Here is a 15526-nt window from a genome sequence, read left to right as displayed (position 1 = left end):
TAACAAAACCACACAGGAAGAATGTGCCTTGAACAAATGGGACAAAAGTAAAAATTGCCCTGTGGAGTTGTGGTTCATGCCCTCACCTTACAGTGAGAACACTCTGGTTTGAATCCCAACTAGGACCTTCCAGTGTGGAGTTTGCATGTTGTCCCCATGCATGAGTGGGATTTCTCCTGATACTCTGGCTTCCTCCCACAGTCCAAATGAATGCTTAATTAGTATCTCCACATCGCCCTTAAGTTTGCAAGTGAGTGTGTAGTTGTGTGGCCCTGCGACTAACTAAAGTACCATTAGCTGTCACACACCAAGGTGTGTGAAATTTGTTCTCCGCATTAGACCCATCCCCTGGGAGAGCGGTGAGCTGCAGACACACCCGGACTCGGGAACCATTTGGTGGATTAACCCCCTAATCCAACCCCTTCATGCTGAGTGTCAAGCAGGGATGCATTGGGTCCCATTTTTAGAGCCTTTGGTATGACTCACGTATGATTTGAACTCACGACCTTCCAGTCACAGGGCAGACACTCTACCACAAGGCCACTGAGCCAGCAACCTGTTCAGGGGCCACCCTAGCTTCACAGTAGCTGGTCTGGCTCCAGCAGCCTGTAACCCTAAAAGGGATTGAGCAGGTTCTGAGGATGGCATGGCAATTCAGTGAATTTTTGGTGAGAAACGTGCAACATTAGGCATGTTTATCTGTTAACATCAGAAGATTAAACGTATTTTCCTCATTTCATTTTTATAATCAGCAAAAACCCTGAGATGAGATAGAATCGTTTCCTGTTACTAAAGAAGTTTTACTGAGCTTTGCTGTGCTTTTTGGAAAAACAGTAAAGCAGGTAAAAGATTAAGGTCAATAATCATTATTAATGAGCGCTTTTACATAAAAAAATAGTGTTTTTTCAGTATTTGAAAAGCAATCAGTATAAAAACAAAAGAAACATAAAAAATATAACAATAAATATAAAATACGTTTAAAAAATGAAATAAAAAGACGCATCTATTGTGTGTACCACTTTATGATTATTTGTACCAAATTATCTCTTTAAGAAATGACAAATCAAGTTACATATTGCCTTAATTATGATGACATCCTTTATCATCAACATGACTGGAGGGGGAAAATTAAGAAGATTAGAACAAAACAAATAAAAATGTAATGTCCGCACTGATAAATGTGAGGGGCGTGTTTGATGGAAAAGACACAAAAAAGGAACAACCCTGTTTGTCAGAGTTTGACCTGACACTTGTGACATATATTGAGACTTTTCTTTCAAAAAAATACTCATGGTGCCCACATCTCGAGGCTCTGCATTTGAAAGCATGAAACAAGAAAAGTGGGTGAAAACACTCAATACATGTCTCCACTACTACGTGGACTTACTTGTCAACAAGCCCTGTCATTAGAGCTGAAACTAGCACAGTGCTTGGATTACTTAAGTTCTTTCAATAGAGAGACTAATTGTTGACAATAACCGGCTTTTTAGCAGCAGCTGGTACGTGCACACTTAAGCACAGCAAGACAATATAGGAGCTATTAAGATAATTTCACAAGCAATTACTCTAAGACGAAAAAAAAAGAGCAAGAGAGTGAGGGATAGGTAGCTTTGACGAAACTGGCTTCCACTCGCTCTTCCTCTCTTGTCTTCCTGCACTCTCTCACAAGCTCATTACCCACCCTCTCTTTAGAAGAGACTTGGGAGCAGATCAGAAAAGCAGAAACATTCCTGACAGAGCGGGAAAAGCAACCTGCAGGTGAGTTAATGCATTCCTACTTTATAATAACATGTTGGATGTTGTGAAATTAGAATTGAAACAACCTGCATGGACAAAACAGGGATTTTTTTTTTTTAGTTCACTCGGAAATGGTCATGTTTAAGTCAGCTTGTCTTCTGTCTACATTCCAGCAGCAACACAAACATGACATGTCTTTAATTTGTAAGCTTTATGTTGTTTTTGCTGTTTGCTCAAATCCATAGTTACAGAAAAAATGAGTTTTGGGCTCTTTGTGTATAGAAATATAAATTCTCCGTCTGATGTCTAGAAACTTGAAAAGTCCTTTGTTGCTCAAGGCACAAAGCAGCAGAGGGGAGTTTAAATTATCAGAAAGGCAGACGTTGTGGTGAGCAGTGCGTGACTTTCATCACAAATCTACAGCCAGGCTTTAAAGCATGCTCTCGTGATATAAGTCAGCCACAGATTAAGATCTTGAGGGCTTTTTTTCTCATAAATGCTTTAAAATTTTTCTGACCAATGAAGAAATATCGTTTTTTAGAATTTTATAACCTTGATTCCATGTTTTAATTATGTCAGATAGAAGTGAGCAAAAGGGTGCATTTAACCATATATATAATTTGAGGGAATGAACTCAAGTCTTTTGCTGTTGCTCTTGACGATAAGAAAAGTTCAAGATAATTTGTGTAGTTCCCTAAGGAAAAATTTTAGGGGTGCCATCTTTACTTAAATAATCATGATTAAAAAGCAATAAGATCATCAAAGCAGAAATTAAAAAACTTTTTCAAATGTCGTATTAGGCTGTTAATATGAAATGTTGAATCCTTCATTGAAATGTAAATATAGCTGTTTAATGAATGATGGAAAACTCTGTAAGACCTCAGGAAAAAAAATGGGTTTGAATTAAACATGATCACTACATTTAAGATGATAGATTAAAAATTGAGCTATTGGAATTCCTGGAAACTCTGCTTTTACAATACAAGAACCTAATCTTTTAATCTTCTTCATTGTGATTTTGTGATTCAGTAAAACTTTAGTTTTTAGACCTCTTTCATCCACATATATGTTTTAGATCAGACAGTGATTTGAAGATGGTTTGTGTTAGTACAACCATGTTAGAGCTCCTACCCGTTACAACAATCTGACAGAGATATCACACCAAAGGACACTTGACTGCACTTTCTTATAGCATCTTTTGGATGCCGACTGAACACTGTTGAAGTCTAATCTGTTATGCTCCTTGGAAGTGACACAACGGTCTTTGCATGAAAAGTGATGCCAGAGCTCGTGACTTTGCATCTATACGCACCAAGCAGGGAGTGAAAATAAGTAATCTATATCAGCCTTATGTAAACTTTATGAAATATTCAGCCCTGCAACACCCTTTTACTTGATTTAGATCATGTGATATTCTTTTGGCTGACAATAATCATGTTTTTAACATCCTTTTGTTTTGAAATGCTGAATCGTTTCTTAGATTTAATCTGGGCCAAGACCCATTTTCCTGCAACTTTTAATCAGAGCAAGAAAAAAGCAAAGTCTGCCGTGCTTAACAGGTCATAAGGAAAGTTTCCTGTAATTTTTGGGTGCACAGTTACATTGAAGATAAAACAGGAAAGCAAAAAATGTAGGCTAAGTAGTTTTTGTCTTTATTTTACTATAAATCCAAGTGTCCTGTTTTTCTTAAACCTTTTGTAAAGCTGCATTGTTCACATTATAAAAGTGTAATAAGAGCAATCAATTATCCCCATCCATCCGGAGCTTGTTAGTGTATCTGGGTCGGTTTGTGTGAGCGTGTGTCTGTGTGCAGCAATACCTGCTGTTACTGTCCATCCATATTTGATGTGGTAGATCCTCCTGTTGGTCTCTGGTTATGTTAGTTGGGTGTTTCAATTTCACACTTCCAGGGCTTCCATCTACTGGTCAGAATACGCAACTGTTACCTAGCAACCCACCATTCTGATCGCTTCCCTCAATCCTCCATATCTGTCTTGGTCTCTGGGTAAAGAGAACAAAAAGACAAGACATGAAAACAAATGTGAGCTCACAAGCACAGACGTCCATTTTCAACTGGAAATCTGAGCACTGCTATATACTAAAGTTGTTTTACATCATTGAAACATCGATTTGACCCTGCAAAGGTCAATGAGGACACATAAGATGGATGGATGAATAGGACATTCAATGCTTGTTTATATTCTGATGCTTTCACAAATGTTGCTTTTAGCATCTTTAGAGCTTCATAAAATGGTGATTAAACTAGCAAAAGATCATTTGTTTTGGCATCAAATCAAGATTCATAGTTTTTATTTTGATTTTTTGGGTTAAAATCTATACACAGAGGCATATCTTAAAAATGAATCTAGTGAGAGTTTTCATTGATTGATTTTCTGACAACACTTAGTCAAGTAAAACTAGGTATTTTGAGCATGAAGAGACAAACTCCAACCAGGTGTGAGAACCACAAAAAGCATTAGTAAACAACAAAAGAAGAACTGAAAAAATACAGATAATTAAACCAACAAGAGGATTCAAAGGAAAACAGGATTAACATCTTTTTTTGGGAGATTTTCACTCTAAAGGCAGATGGTTCCATCGAAGAGATTAAATCCTTTTTTTTCCATTTTTGAGCTCCAACCCTGCTGTGTCTGCCTTTCATCATAATGATCTAAATAGGACTCTTTTCAGCAGATCACTGGCAGGATGACGCTTTTCCATCTCATTTGCATCTCTCATAGGAGAGAAGACATGTAACACCAAGGATGCTTCCAAAAAGCCACCAAATATCATGATTTAACATGTAATCTTGTCTTCATGATGTTAGGTGCCGACTCGGTAATTAGTAATGCGGCTCTGATAATTATGCCATTGTATTCTACCACAATGGGCTGAAAATTGAACAAACAAAATGTGAATGTTGTGTTTTAAATTGCTTTTTTCTTTCAGCATTTAAAACTCCACTAACTATACAGGAAAGGGATTGATCCAATCCTCAGAGAGTCCCTTCATACCTATCCAATTTTATTTTGTGAAGACAAAAACACAAATGTATATCTAAAAGACTGAACAAATTTGAAACTAATCTTGAAACAAAAACAGACCTGTTTATTTTTTAGTGAAAATGTCACTGTCTTGTTATGTGTGCAAAACTGTAAGCATGTTTCTCCATGAATCTGATCTAGCAAAACATGAAACTTCTTTTATTTTAGAGCAATCTCAAAATCATTCACGAATGTACTGTACTAATTTGAAAAAAATATTTACGATAAGATGTGTTGTTACAATGATATAAATGTCCGTTTCCAAAAGTCATCACTTTCAGAGATCTGTTGCTCATTCAAGAATGGAAATTTAATCTATCACACTTCTCATTTTTGTAATCTAAGAAAAATGCATTTCCTTTAACCCATATGGCTTAAACAACCACAAACTATCCTCGTGTACCACTGAGGTGCCGCTGGCCTATCAACCAATTAAAAAATATCCGGAAGGGAAGTCATCTTCCTTTTGGAAGTGAACCATAATGTTTGAATACAGTACAGATAAACAAGCAGCATCAGTTGGACAAATGGAAAGTCCAGAACCTTTATTCCAAATGTAACATTATTTTATAATATTTTACCAACCCTATTCATGGACCTCATTTCAAAACTCCCAGATGAGATCTTGGAGTGTTTTAAGGATCCCATCCAAACCCAGCTGTCAATTCAAAAACACTTTTTTTGGGCAGAAACTCAAGCATCTTGTGCAAAACATGGCACTTAGCAGTCTTCTGATGTTCATTACAGTCCTCAAAATCCATTATGAAAGCATGTCACAGAGAAATAGCACATGTTTATCTATGTGAGCATGAAGTGGAAACAGATAGTTGACAGCAGATAGTTGATAACAGACTAAATGTATTTATTCCCTCCTGTTTTTGGAACTAAAGTAAAGCTAGATTATCATTACTGCTTTTAACTATTCTGTCATTAATGCTATTAATATTTTAGTCTTAGGTCATCTGTCCGGTCTCACCCAAAGCTTCATGTATTGTTTTCTGCTTTTCAGTTCTTGTTCAGTCAAACGTTGGTTGTGATCGTATCATCCATCCATCCATCTGCCAATTTTCTGAACCCAATGAATCCCTTTTAAGGTCACTGGACTGCTGGAACCTCTCTGAGCTAAGTTGGGCGAAGTCAGGGTACACCCTGGATAGGTCGCCAGTCTGTCACAGACATTGGTATAAATTTTTTCACAACTGATAAGTTGCTTATTCTAATGCTTCAGATAATAAAAAACGAATAAATTTATTTTGATATATCTTTCAGGATTTATTAATTTTGTTTTCGCTATGGTTTGTATTTTAGTCTTGAGATCTGTCTGGTCTTGCCGAAAGCTTTATCTATTTTCCTCTGATTTTCTGTTCTTGTTAAAACACTGATCCGTCCATCCATCCGTCCGTCCGTCCTTCCATCCATCCATCCATCCATCCATCCATCCATCCATCCATCCATCCATCCATCCATTCACCTGTTGCCCCCATGAAAATAGACAGGACTTCGTCTTCTTTTTGGGAACTTTATTCACCCCGGACTTTGTATATTGTTATATTTAGTGCTTTCTTCTGAGGCAGCCAGAGCAAGAAAACAAAAAGTGATGGCATACACATCAAAGCGCATCTCAATTCTGCACATGCGCACATTGCAAACATGGAGACACCGCTGTCTTTTCAAAATAAAAGAGTATAGTAAATAACTAAAAAAAGAAATGTTTCTCACATTTTTCATGGATCATGCCTTAATTAAAGTAAATGAACATAGAATTTTCTGGCTGCAATACACCAATCCAGCCATCTATCCATCCATCCATTCACCCACCTATCCGTCCATCCATTTTCTGGACCCATTGATTCTCTTTCGGTGTCATGAGGCTGCTGGAACCTGTCCTAGCTACCTTTGGGCAAAGGTGGGGGACAGGCCAAACAGGTTGCCAGTCTGTCGCAGGTCTTGGTCTCAATTATTTCAAAACTGATATGTTTCTCATTGGATCATTTAAAGTAAAGAGCATAAAAAGTAGGGTATTACATCCCTTTTGTACGAAGCCCGTGTCCTGACATTAAGATATAAAAATATATCTTGTTCCCACAGATTAATATCTTGTTCCCACAGGTTATTATGTCGTTCGCACAAAATACTATTCCGTTCCCACAAGATACTATTGCGTTCTCTCAAAATACTATTCCGTTCCCTCGAAATGATTAACTCGTGCAAACTCAATAATTATGTCGTTCGAACGCAATAATTAATCACGTCATAAGTCATACACGCAGATATGCTCTCTGTACGCCGGCAAAACTCAGCCGCTTTCAGCAGTAACTTCCGTGTCTCTGTGACCCATATTCGTTCAAAAAAGGAACATGAAAAACAAAAATGATCACTTTATTACTGTCTTACAGAGCCCGTGTCCTGAATATTATTATTCCTATTCGACCCTAAACTACAATATCAGCTGTCTGACAACAGACCTGCCAGTTGCCCAAATGCCGGCATACATCAAAGAGCTCTGCGGCGGAGCTAGTAGTAGCCTAGCAGGAGCTATCGTATGACAAAGCAGCCTAGTTATCATAAATCTTTTGATATTTTTCTTATATTCATTGTGACGATAATAAAGTGATCATTTTTGTTTTTCATGTTCCTTTTTTGAACGAATATGGGTCACAGAGACACGGAAGTTACCGCTGAAAGCGGCTTTTGCCGGCGTACAGAGAGCATATCCGCGTGAATGACTTATGACGTGAATAATTACTGCGTTCGAAGGGATTAATTATTGCGTTCGAACGACATAATTATTGCGTTCGCACAAGTTAATCATTTCGAGGGAACGGAATAGTATTTTGAGGGAACGCAATAGTATCTTATGGGAACGGAATAGTATCTTGTGGGAACGGAATTGTATCTTATGGGAACGGAATTGTATTTCGTGCGAACGAGATAATAATCTGTGGGAACAAGATATTAATCTGTGGGAACAAGATATATATTTTATATTTTAATGTCAGGACACGGGCTCCGTAGTTGGTATAGCACAAAGTTAAAAAAAATAGATTTAAGAAAAGAATAAAGATGAGCAGCAAGATTCTAGGTGAAGCAGAAAACAATTGCAAATATTTTTCCTCAGTATGTGAGGGGGGGGCTAAAGGCAGCCAGGCATCTGCCTTTTTCAAGGAAATTCAGACTTTGCCCTCTAGCTGAAGGCTAAGCTTCCTTCTTGTTAAAATAAATAAATAAGTAAAAAACAAGGAAAACATATTTTATTTATATAATCATTTTCTTTTCATATCAGGTCAGGGGAGAAGTTAGCAAACCCTAACATCTTTGTTGTCTTTTCTGCCTATTCATTTTTCATTGCTGTAAATTGTTGTGCAGCTCAGCATGCCTATCTGGTTATACATTATATAACTGTGGAATTCATGGGTTTAAATTGTTTAATGTTTTTTCATGTTCTGCTAGAAAAAATGTTTTTTAAAAGAGGTGGTTTTTCATTTTTCCACGTGTCCTTGTTTTCAATCACGATTTTTTTCCACTCTAAAAGAATCATTGAAGCTAAAGTTAAATTTTTCTGTGCAGGAAATAGCTTTCTTTGAACCTTTATCTAGAGGTGACATTGAGTTCTGAAGCATAAATATATCATAATATCATATATCACTTTTTCATCTGTGGTCAGATGAAAAAGTTCTCTTCACATGTTGTCAAAGATAAACAGAAGCACAGTACTCCTGACCTGTCATAAGAAAAGAAAGAGCAGACAATTTTGAGACAAAATATGAAATATTGCAGACTTTTTCATTTTATGTTCTTCAAGCAGAAGTCAGAAATTACAACAGTAAAGCTGGTCATCTTTTTGCAAATGTATAGTAGACCTCATCAGTTAGGAAAATATCAAAAATGTATGAAAAACCAAGGGCTTGTTTGGTCTGCATACATAATCAAGTCGGATTTAGTGGAATCATTTGTTAGCACCACTTTTTTCCAGGTTTAAGCTTTTAAACAAGTCTTATAAGAATAAAGTCACAATCTTCTACTGTAACAATTTTGACAAGAAAATATAGCTTCTTGAAGTCACATGTTGTTTCTGTGATCTAAAACAGGAAAGTTAGATTTAATCATCTTGGCTGAGCCAGTTATTGAGTCTTTGTTTTCAGTTTATTCTTTCAGCACGACTTTGATTCGAGACAAAGGAAAAGTAACACTAATCTAGCTTTAAATTTAAGATGCTTCACCAGAAGCAAAACAAAAAATCTGGGGTCAGCATTTTTAGTTACTTGGATATATATAGCTTTTTTGCAGTTTTAGTTCTTACCATGACTGTATTAGAGAACTGGACTGAGTGAGTGTGGTCCCCCATAGAAATGGTTTGCTTCTGGCTCCACCAAAAGAAGTCAATTCCGTCACCATTTTTTAACAATTCGGACACTGAAGCCAGGCAAAAGCTGCTTGTTTCTAAATTGAAATATACAGGATTCTAGCTTCTTGGAGAACTTTGAAACACAACGTGAGAGGGGTCACTCAGTCCGGTTCTCATAATAAACCAAATGAATGGTTTATCCTATGGACATAGATGTACAAAATGAGAGCATAAAAAATACAATACTTTTGTCTGCTGCTCTGCATGTAATATCAGCGAACATTCACAAAAATGCAGCAAAAAATGGGGAGAAATTGTTAAATCTGGTAATTAGATTTTGATAAAAACAAGAGGGGAAAATGTATTCAGTATTTCTGTAACAACTCAAACGTGTTTCTGTGAGAGCTCAGCTGCATGCCAGCAGCAGATGGGTTATCAGTGTTTGCTCTGGATAGAGTTCAAAGAAGCAGTTGCAGAATGAACTATTTCATTTTCACGGCTATGGGTTTTTCAAGGCCAAGAATTAATTAAAGCCTTCTTTCAATTACATTTTCATTACAAGTCTAAATCTATTTGTTTTTGTCTTGATTTGCAGCCAATGGCTTTTGTTGTCAACATCCAAATTCAGGTTCTGACTTTAATAAGTTTGATGGCTTCAGACCAAGGTTGGCAAGTGTTTCATTATGAAAACATTCAGGAACAACATTTAAGAAACCAATTTACTCAAAATGAAATTAAATGAGTCATGGTTCTTCCATAACTTACTAGTGACAATTTGTTATTCATAGTATAACTACAAACATTGATTTTTGACTCTGATTAAAATATTTAAAAAAAAGACTCAAATGCAATTAGTTGTAAAATATAAAAATCTATTTTATTTCTAAAATAAATATTTGTCAAAAATTTGAAACACTACTAGGGCTGCACAATATGAGGAAAACTCGCGATTTGCGACATTAATGATCAATATTGCAATACATTAACAAATAGCAAAACATAATTTGCATTTCACTGTTACAGTTTAATTAAAATAAGAGTCAACATACCTTAAATGATGCTCCAAATTACCGTCGTCTACATAGGAGGCGAGCATCTAACATAAAAGGGATCCATCCAGTGATGTAAATGGGTCCATCCGATTGGTCAAATGCATAAAGGATTTATTTGATTGGTTAAATACTTCAAGCTGCCATGAGCTTGTTTTAGTACATTTAAGGTAACCATGTATCACAATCTTTGCCATCTTTTGCAATATGTGTATTGCACAGTTTGATATCGGAATAACAACAAATTTGGGATTTATTTTGCAGGCCTACACTCTACTAACATTTGCCTCTAATAATTAGACTTACCTTCTAGCGTAACCCTTTTGCTATCTTAGATGACCCCACCCTTACATTGACGTGTTCTCCCTACCATGACAAAGGTGGATAAAGGTGGAAAGATTTCATGTAATCCATGGACACCAGTGAAGATCACAAATCATTGAAGAAAAAAGGTTCAGCGCACTGTCTAGTGGGTCTAGATGACCCAACTCCCAATGTTACATTGTCTAGGATAGCACAAGGGTTAATATGATCAAAGTTAGATTGCAAGCCCACCTTTATACCCATGAGTGTAAACTTTTACACATTTGATTATGACAAAAATAGTTGAGAGCAAATGAATGACTTTCTGCAGAAAGAGTAAGGAAACCACTATTAGCTGAGTCTAAGAGCACATTAAAAGTCACAATTGTTTTAGAGATGTTCTGAAATGGTATGATTTATTTATTTCATTTATAATAGCTGTTTCATAGGATTGATTAACCCTTGTGCTATCCTAGGGACTGGTTACCCGTTTAGCCAGAAACCTTTTTTGCTATTTTTACTCTCAACACTGTGATCGTACGCAAAACTCACTCAGTCCTGATGTTCTTCACTTCCGGTCGGATCTCGTCAAGCCACCACTGGCAGTTGAGGGTTAGACCAATGAGTTATATCACTAGAGGAGACACGCCCGCTTTAGAAGCCTGGCCGACGGTGGCGGAGCGCGACGCCATCTTGCTGAGGTCTACGACGCCCCCATGACAATGATTTCTATAGCCTTTGGTGGCATCTAAGTAGCTTTAATATAATTTATATATATTCATATTTCTATATACATTTAAATAAATATATAATATATGTATATAATTTTATATATATATATATATATATATATATATATATATATATATATATATATATATATATATATATATATATATATATATATATATATATATATATATATATATATATATATATATACATCATTTGTTGCTGTTAAATAAGAGAAACAGTCAGCCTTATAAGCTCAAACTTTAATGAAAAATGCATTGTTGCAGGACTTCTTGTAAATAAACAAAAATTACAAAGAATTTTTGAAAATAATTTTTAAACATTTCAAAGCTTTAGACCTCTTTGACATGTAATTTAAATTATTTAGAAAAGCCCAACAATGCGTCAATAATAATAAATAATAACAATACATAAATAATAAGTCAATAATAATATTAAATGATAACAACATATAAAAATATGTCAATAATAATAAATTATAATAATAAGTCAACAATAAGTCCAAAAGTCAAAACAGATTTTCCCCTTTAAAAAAAAACAAAAAACAAAAGAAAAACAATTGATTTACCCCACTGATTCATGTGAGTGAACAATTTGAGTAACATAGATGCTTTGGTGTCGGGTTTCAAGCGAACAGTCTGGCCATTCTTATCAAAATCTGTTTCCCCGAAATCTTTTGAACATAGCCAGACTGTATTTCTAGTTGGTAACCACAGTGATCCATCTGGGTTAGCTCTTTTTATTGCTAAGGCCCACTTTTTCCTTAAGTCTGAATCCATTGGAAACATGCAAGAAAAGTTCGGTCACTGAGTCAGAAATGTATAAATCTATATAACTATATTAGCCTACTCCTAGTATACTATTTATAGGTTTAACTAAATAAAGTTTACATTTATGTCGACAGCAAATTATACGTACATCATGCAGCATGTTGATAATAGCCCTGCAGCGTCATGCACTTCAACATGTGTTCTACTAATAAAGCCCCTCCAGCAGTAAAAGAAAAAAATATAGTTCTTACCTGTGAAATGTTCTGCCTTCCTCTTTTGTGGACTCTGATTTTGGCAGTTGAAACTTGCACAATGAACTGGCATTTTGCAAAAAATGAGTTCACATGCATGCACTGCAGCAGGAACTTGACCTCACCAAGATGGCGGTTCTCTTCTCCCATGAGGAATCACGTGATGTCTCCTCTAGGGATATAACTCATTGGGTTAGCCCGGTAACGCTGGCCCGGCGAAGAATTCACCTCCCCGGACTTTCTTCTGGACTGCCTATATTGTCCGGGCGTGCACGGCTTCAGCACGTCATCCTCAGTCCACCACTTTAAAAATTATGGCACTTTTTAAAGTTTTCAAAAACGGTGATGAAAAACCTACATGATTTCGAAATATTTCACAAAGCTAAATTTTTTTGGTATTTTGTCTTAACAAGAAAACATAAATAATTTGTATTCAAACAGCTGTAGTTGAGACATTTTTCAGGGTAAATAAAATGATACACAGTTTTTATTTTGACGCTGTCAATGACTTTTATGTGATGTTTGGTAGTATAAAGTAAGTAGTACAAAATAGTGGGATACATTTCAATTAAATCTAACGTATTCCCTTGAAGATTACCATACAAATTTAGTTTAAGAAACTAAATTTTAAAGTGACGTGACTCAAAATGTTGACTAACCTAACTGTATTTCTCATCTTTTGTCACTAGGTGTCAGTACAAGCATTGAAAATGATTTCTTCAGTGAACAAGCAAGTAAAAAGAAGCGACTTCTAGAGCCATGGAGGTGCTGGGTTGTCTCTTTCAGAAGAAAAAACTAAAAGCAAACTTCTGATGGATAAACTTAATGGATAAACACTTGAAAGTCTAATTCTTTTGGGATTATCAGAGCAAAAAGATAACAAGGAGTTTGGAAAAGCTAAAGCCTGGAGAATGTAATGCAAAGAAGATCTATGTTTCAAAACTTTCACTGAATATCTCACAGAAAATATGAACAAGCTAGAGCGTCAGTTTTTTTATAAAGTAAACATCTTTCAACTAATTAAAAAAGTCACAATGCCACCAGTGAAAAACCACTAATAATGTTGTCAAAAGTGGTGCTGGGTGTCATTCTGTCTCTCCTCATCCTCCTGACTGTGGGTGGTAATGTGCTGGTGTGTCTGGCTGTCTGTGCCTCTCGACGCCTCCGCTGCCTCACCAACTGCTTCATCGTGTCGCTGGCTGTGACAGACCTGCTGCTCGGCCTCCTAGTCCTCCCCTTCTCTGCCCTCATCCTCATCAGTGACGACTGGCCCCTGGGTCCTGTCTTCTGCAACTTCTACATCTCTATGGATGTCATGCTGTGCACTGCCTCCATTCTCACATTGCTGGCCATAAGTGTGGACCGCTACCTGGCAGTGACCATGCCTCTGAGGTATGGCTCCATAGTGGTGCCATGGAGAGTTGGAGTAGCCATGATGAGTGTTTGGATAGTGTCTGTGGCCTTGTCTTTCTTGCCCATCCAAATGGGCTGGAACACGGTTAACGGGACCGTGCAGAACCAAGGACCGTGGGCTTCAGAAAGGAGGTGTCGCTTTGAGCTGAACAGACCTTATGTCCTCACAGACTCCCTTCTCACATTTTACCTGCCGCTGGTTGCCATGTGCTGGACCTATCTCCAAATACTACGCATTGCACGGGTGCAGGCCAAACGCATCATCAACACCAGACCAACTTGCGTTACCAGCTACGACTGCAGGAGTAATCCTCCCACCAGCACCACTCTTGCTTGCAGTGTTACAGCCGTGGCACTGCGGGAGCACAAAGCCACAGTGACTCTGGCAGCTGTGATTGGCGCATTTGTGGTGTGTTGGTTACCCTATTTCATTCTATTCACAGTGTTGGGACTGAGGGAGCATCCAGACCCTGCCATTGTCCCGGCATACCCTGTTGTGCTGTGGCTTGGATATGCCAACTCAGCCCTCAATCCTTTCCTGTACGGCGTTCTGAACAGGGACTTTAGGGCAGCATACACCCATCTACTGATATGCCACTTCCATTCTTACAGTGGCTGTAGGATCAAAAAGTCATCGCCTACCACAGGAGCAGGTGATGGAGTTTAGTTAAACCTCATTAGAAGTAGCAGTACTGCTACCTGTTGTGCAGAAATATACTGTATATCTACTATAACACGGTTCTCTAATATTTTCCTTTCCTTCTTCTCATCTCAGCCAGAGAGCATCTCACTGAGATGATACTGCTGTGTGGCCAAACCCCTGCCACCTGCAGGGCAGCTATAACAGATCAAAATGTCATGCATGAGGGAAAAAACAGCAGGACAGCAACAACAGCTATCCACTTTGCAAATGGCACTGCTGTCACAGATGTCACTGGTAATGACAGGGAAACTGCTCTACAGTGTGTATTTATGCTACACTTCACTTACACAAACGGAAAATGTTGCAGAGTGTGCCCCAGTGGAAACATGAAGAACCACAACTTGGAGTAGGGAAATAGAAATTTCATTACCAATGGATGTTTAGTGTGAATCATTGGGTGAATGCCAGTTAGGAATAAAGCACAAGTTGGAGGTGAATCAACCTGAGTCCTTGGAGTGTGAAGCATGCAACGCTGCTGTAGTTTTGTGTCAACACCGAAGGATACAACCACACTTACGTACGTCTTCATGTTGTAGTGTGAAGCTGAGAAATGTATATAGATTCATTATGTAACTAAGGATTGAATGTATGGCATGCAACGTTCATTAAACAGAATTTTAAAAATTCACAACAATACTAATAAAAGCAGCTGAAGAAATAACTGGCGATAACACCATTCTTATGGGCTGTTAAGTGAGGATTTGTGTTACCACAGTACAGCGCAAACAATTCATCATGGCTGTCAACAAACACCGCTTTGCATTTCTGCCACATTAACACCTCACCCTTTCAGATTCCACTCTGCTTCCTTAGAGAACAAATGAAAGAGCCCACTTATACATATTTATGGTAAATGTTTCACAAGTCATTTGGCCTTGTGGTAGCCGTCCGTTTATGATATATGGGTCTATATTCACTCATTTTAAATATCAGGGAACATTGCTGGCATTGAAGTCAAAGGCAAACGCCTAACGTTTCCTAATTTTATTTTTGTGGTCACACCTCAGATGTTAGACTTTGAACAAAAAAGAATAATCTTAAGTATGACTCAAAAATAGGTGAAATAAATTACACTCCCAAGAAAATGCAAACATGGCACTGCTTTTATAGAGAAAGGAAAGGATCATCTCTTGCCCATTTGGTTCTGATACCAAGAGG

The 15526-nt window shown here is 37.3% G+C and overlaps 1 protein-coding gene across 1 annotated transcript; it reads left to right on the top strand.

The window, feature by feature from the left end:
• Window positions 1-1324: 1324 nt before the first annotated feature.
• hrh2a (histamine receptor H2a) lies at window positions 1325-15026 on the top strand. The gene is made up of 3 exons (XM_020706557.3): window positions 1325-1758; window positions 12942-14318; window positions 14441-15026. The coding sequence occupies exons 2-3, from the start codon at window positions 13313-13315 to the stop codon at window positions 14716-14718; spliced, it is 1284 nt and encodes a 427-aa protein (XP_020562216.1). The 5' UTR covers window positions 1325-1758; window positions 12942-13312; the 3' UTR covers window positions 14719-15026.
• The last annotated feature ends 500 nt before the right edge of the window (window positions 15027-15526 follow it).

The sequence above is a fragment of the Oryzias latipes genome, chromosome 10 (genome assembly GCF_053564925.1).
Source record: "Oryzias latipes strain Hd-rR chromosome 10, Olatipes_Hd-rR_3.1".
NCBI classification, from domain to species: Eukaryota; Metazoa; Chordata; class Actinopteri; order Beloniformes; family Adrianichthyidae; genus Oryzias; species Oryzias latipes.
The sequence above is the reverse complement of the archived record's forward strand: the minus strand, read 5'-3'. Positions and strand labels throughout refer to the sequence as shown.

Excerpts from the sequence above, each read along its gene's own strand:
- hrh2a (XM_020706557.3), top strand. The coding sequence starts at position 13,313 with ATGTTGTCAAAAGTGGTGCTGGGTGTCATTCTGTCTCTCCTCATCCTC. Across the intron at positions 14,319-14,440 it reads ATCGCCTACCACAGGAGCAG|CCAGAGAGCATCTCACTGAG; the intron begins GTGATGGAGTTT and ends TTCTCATCTCAG.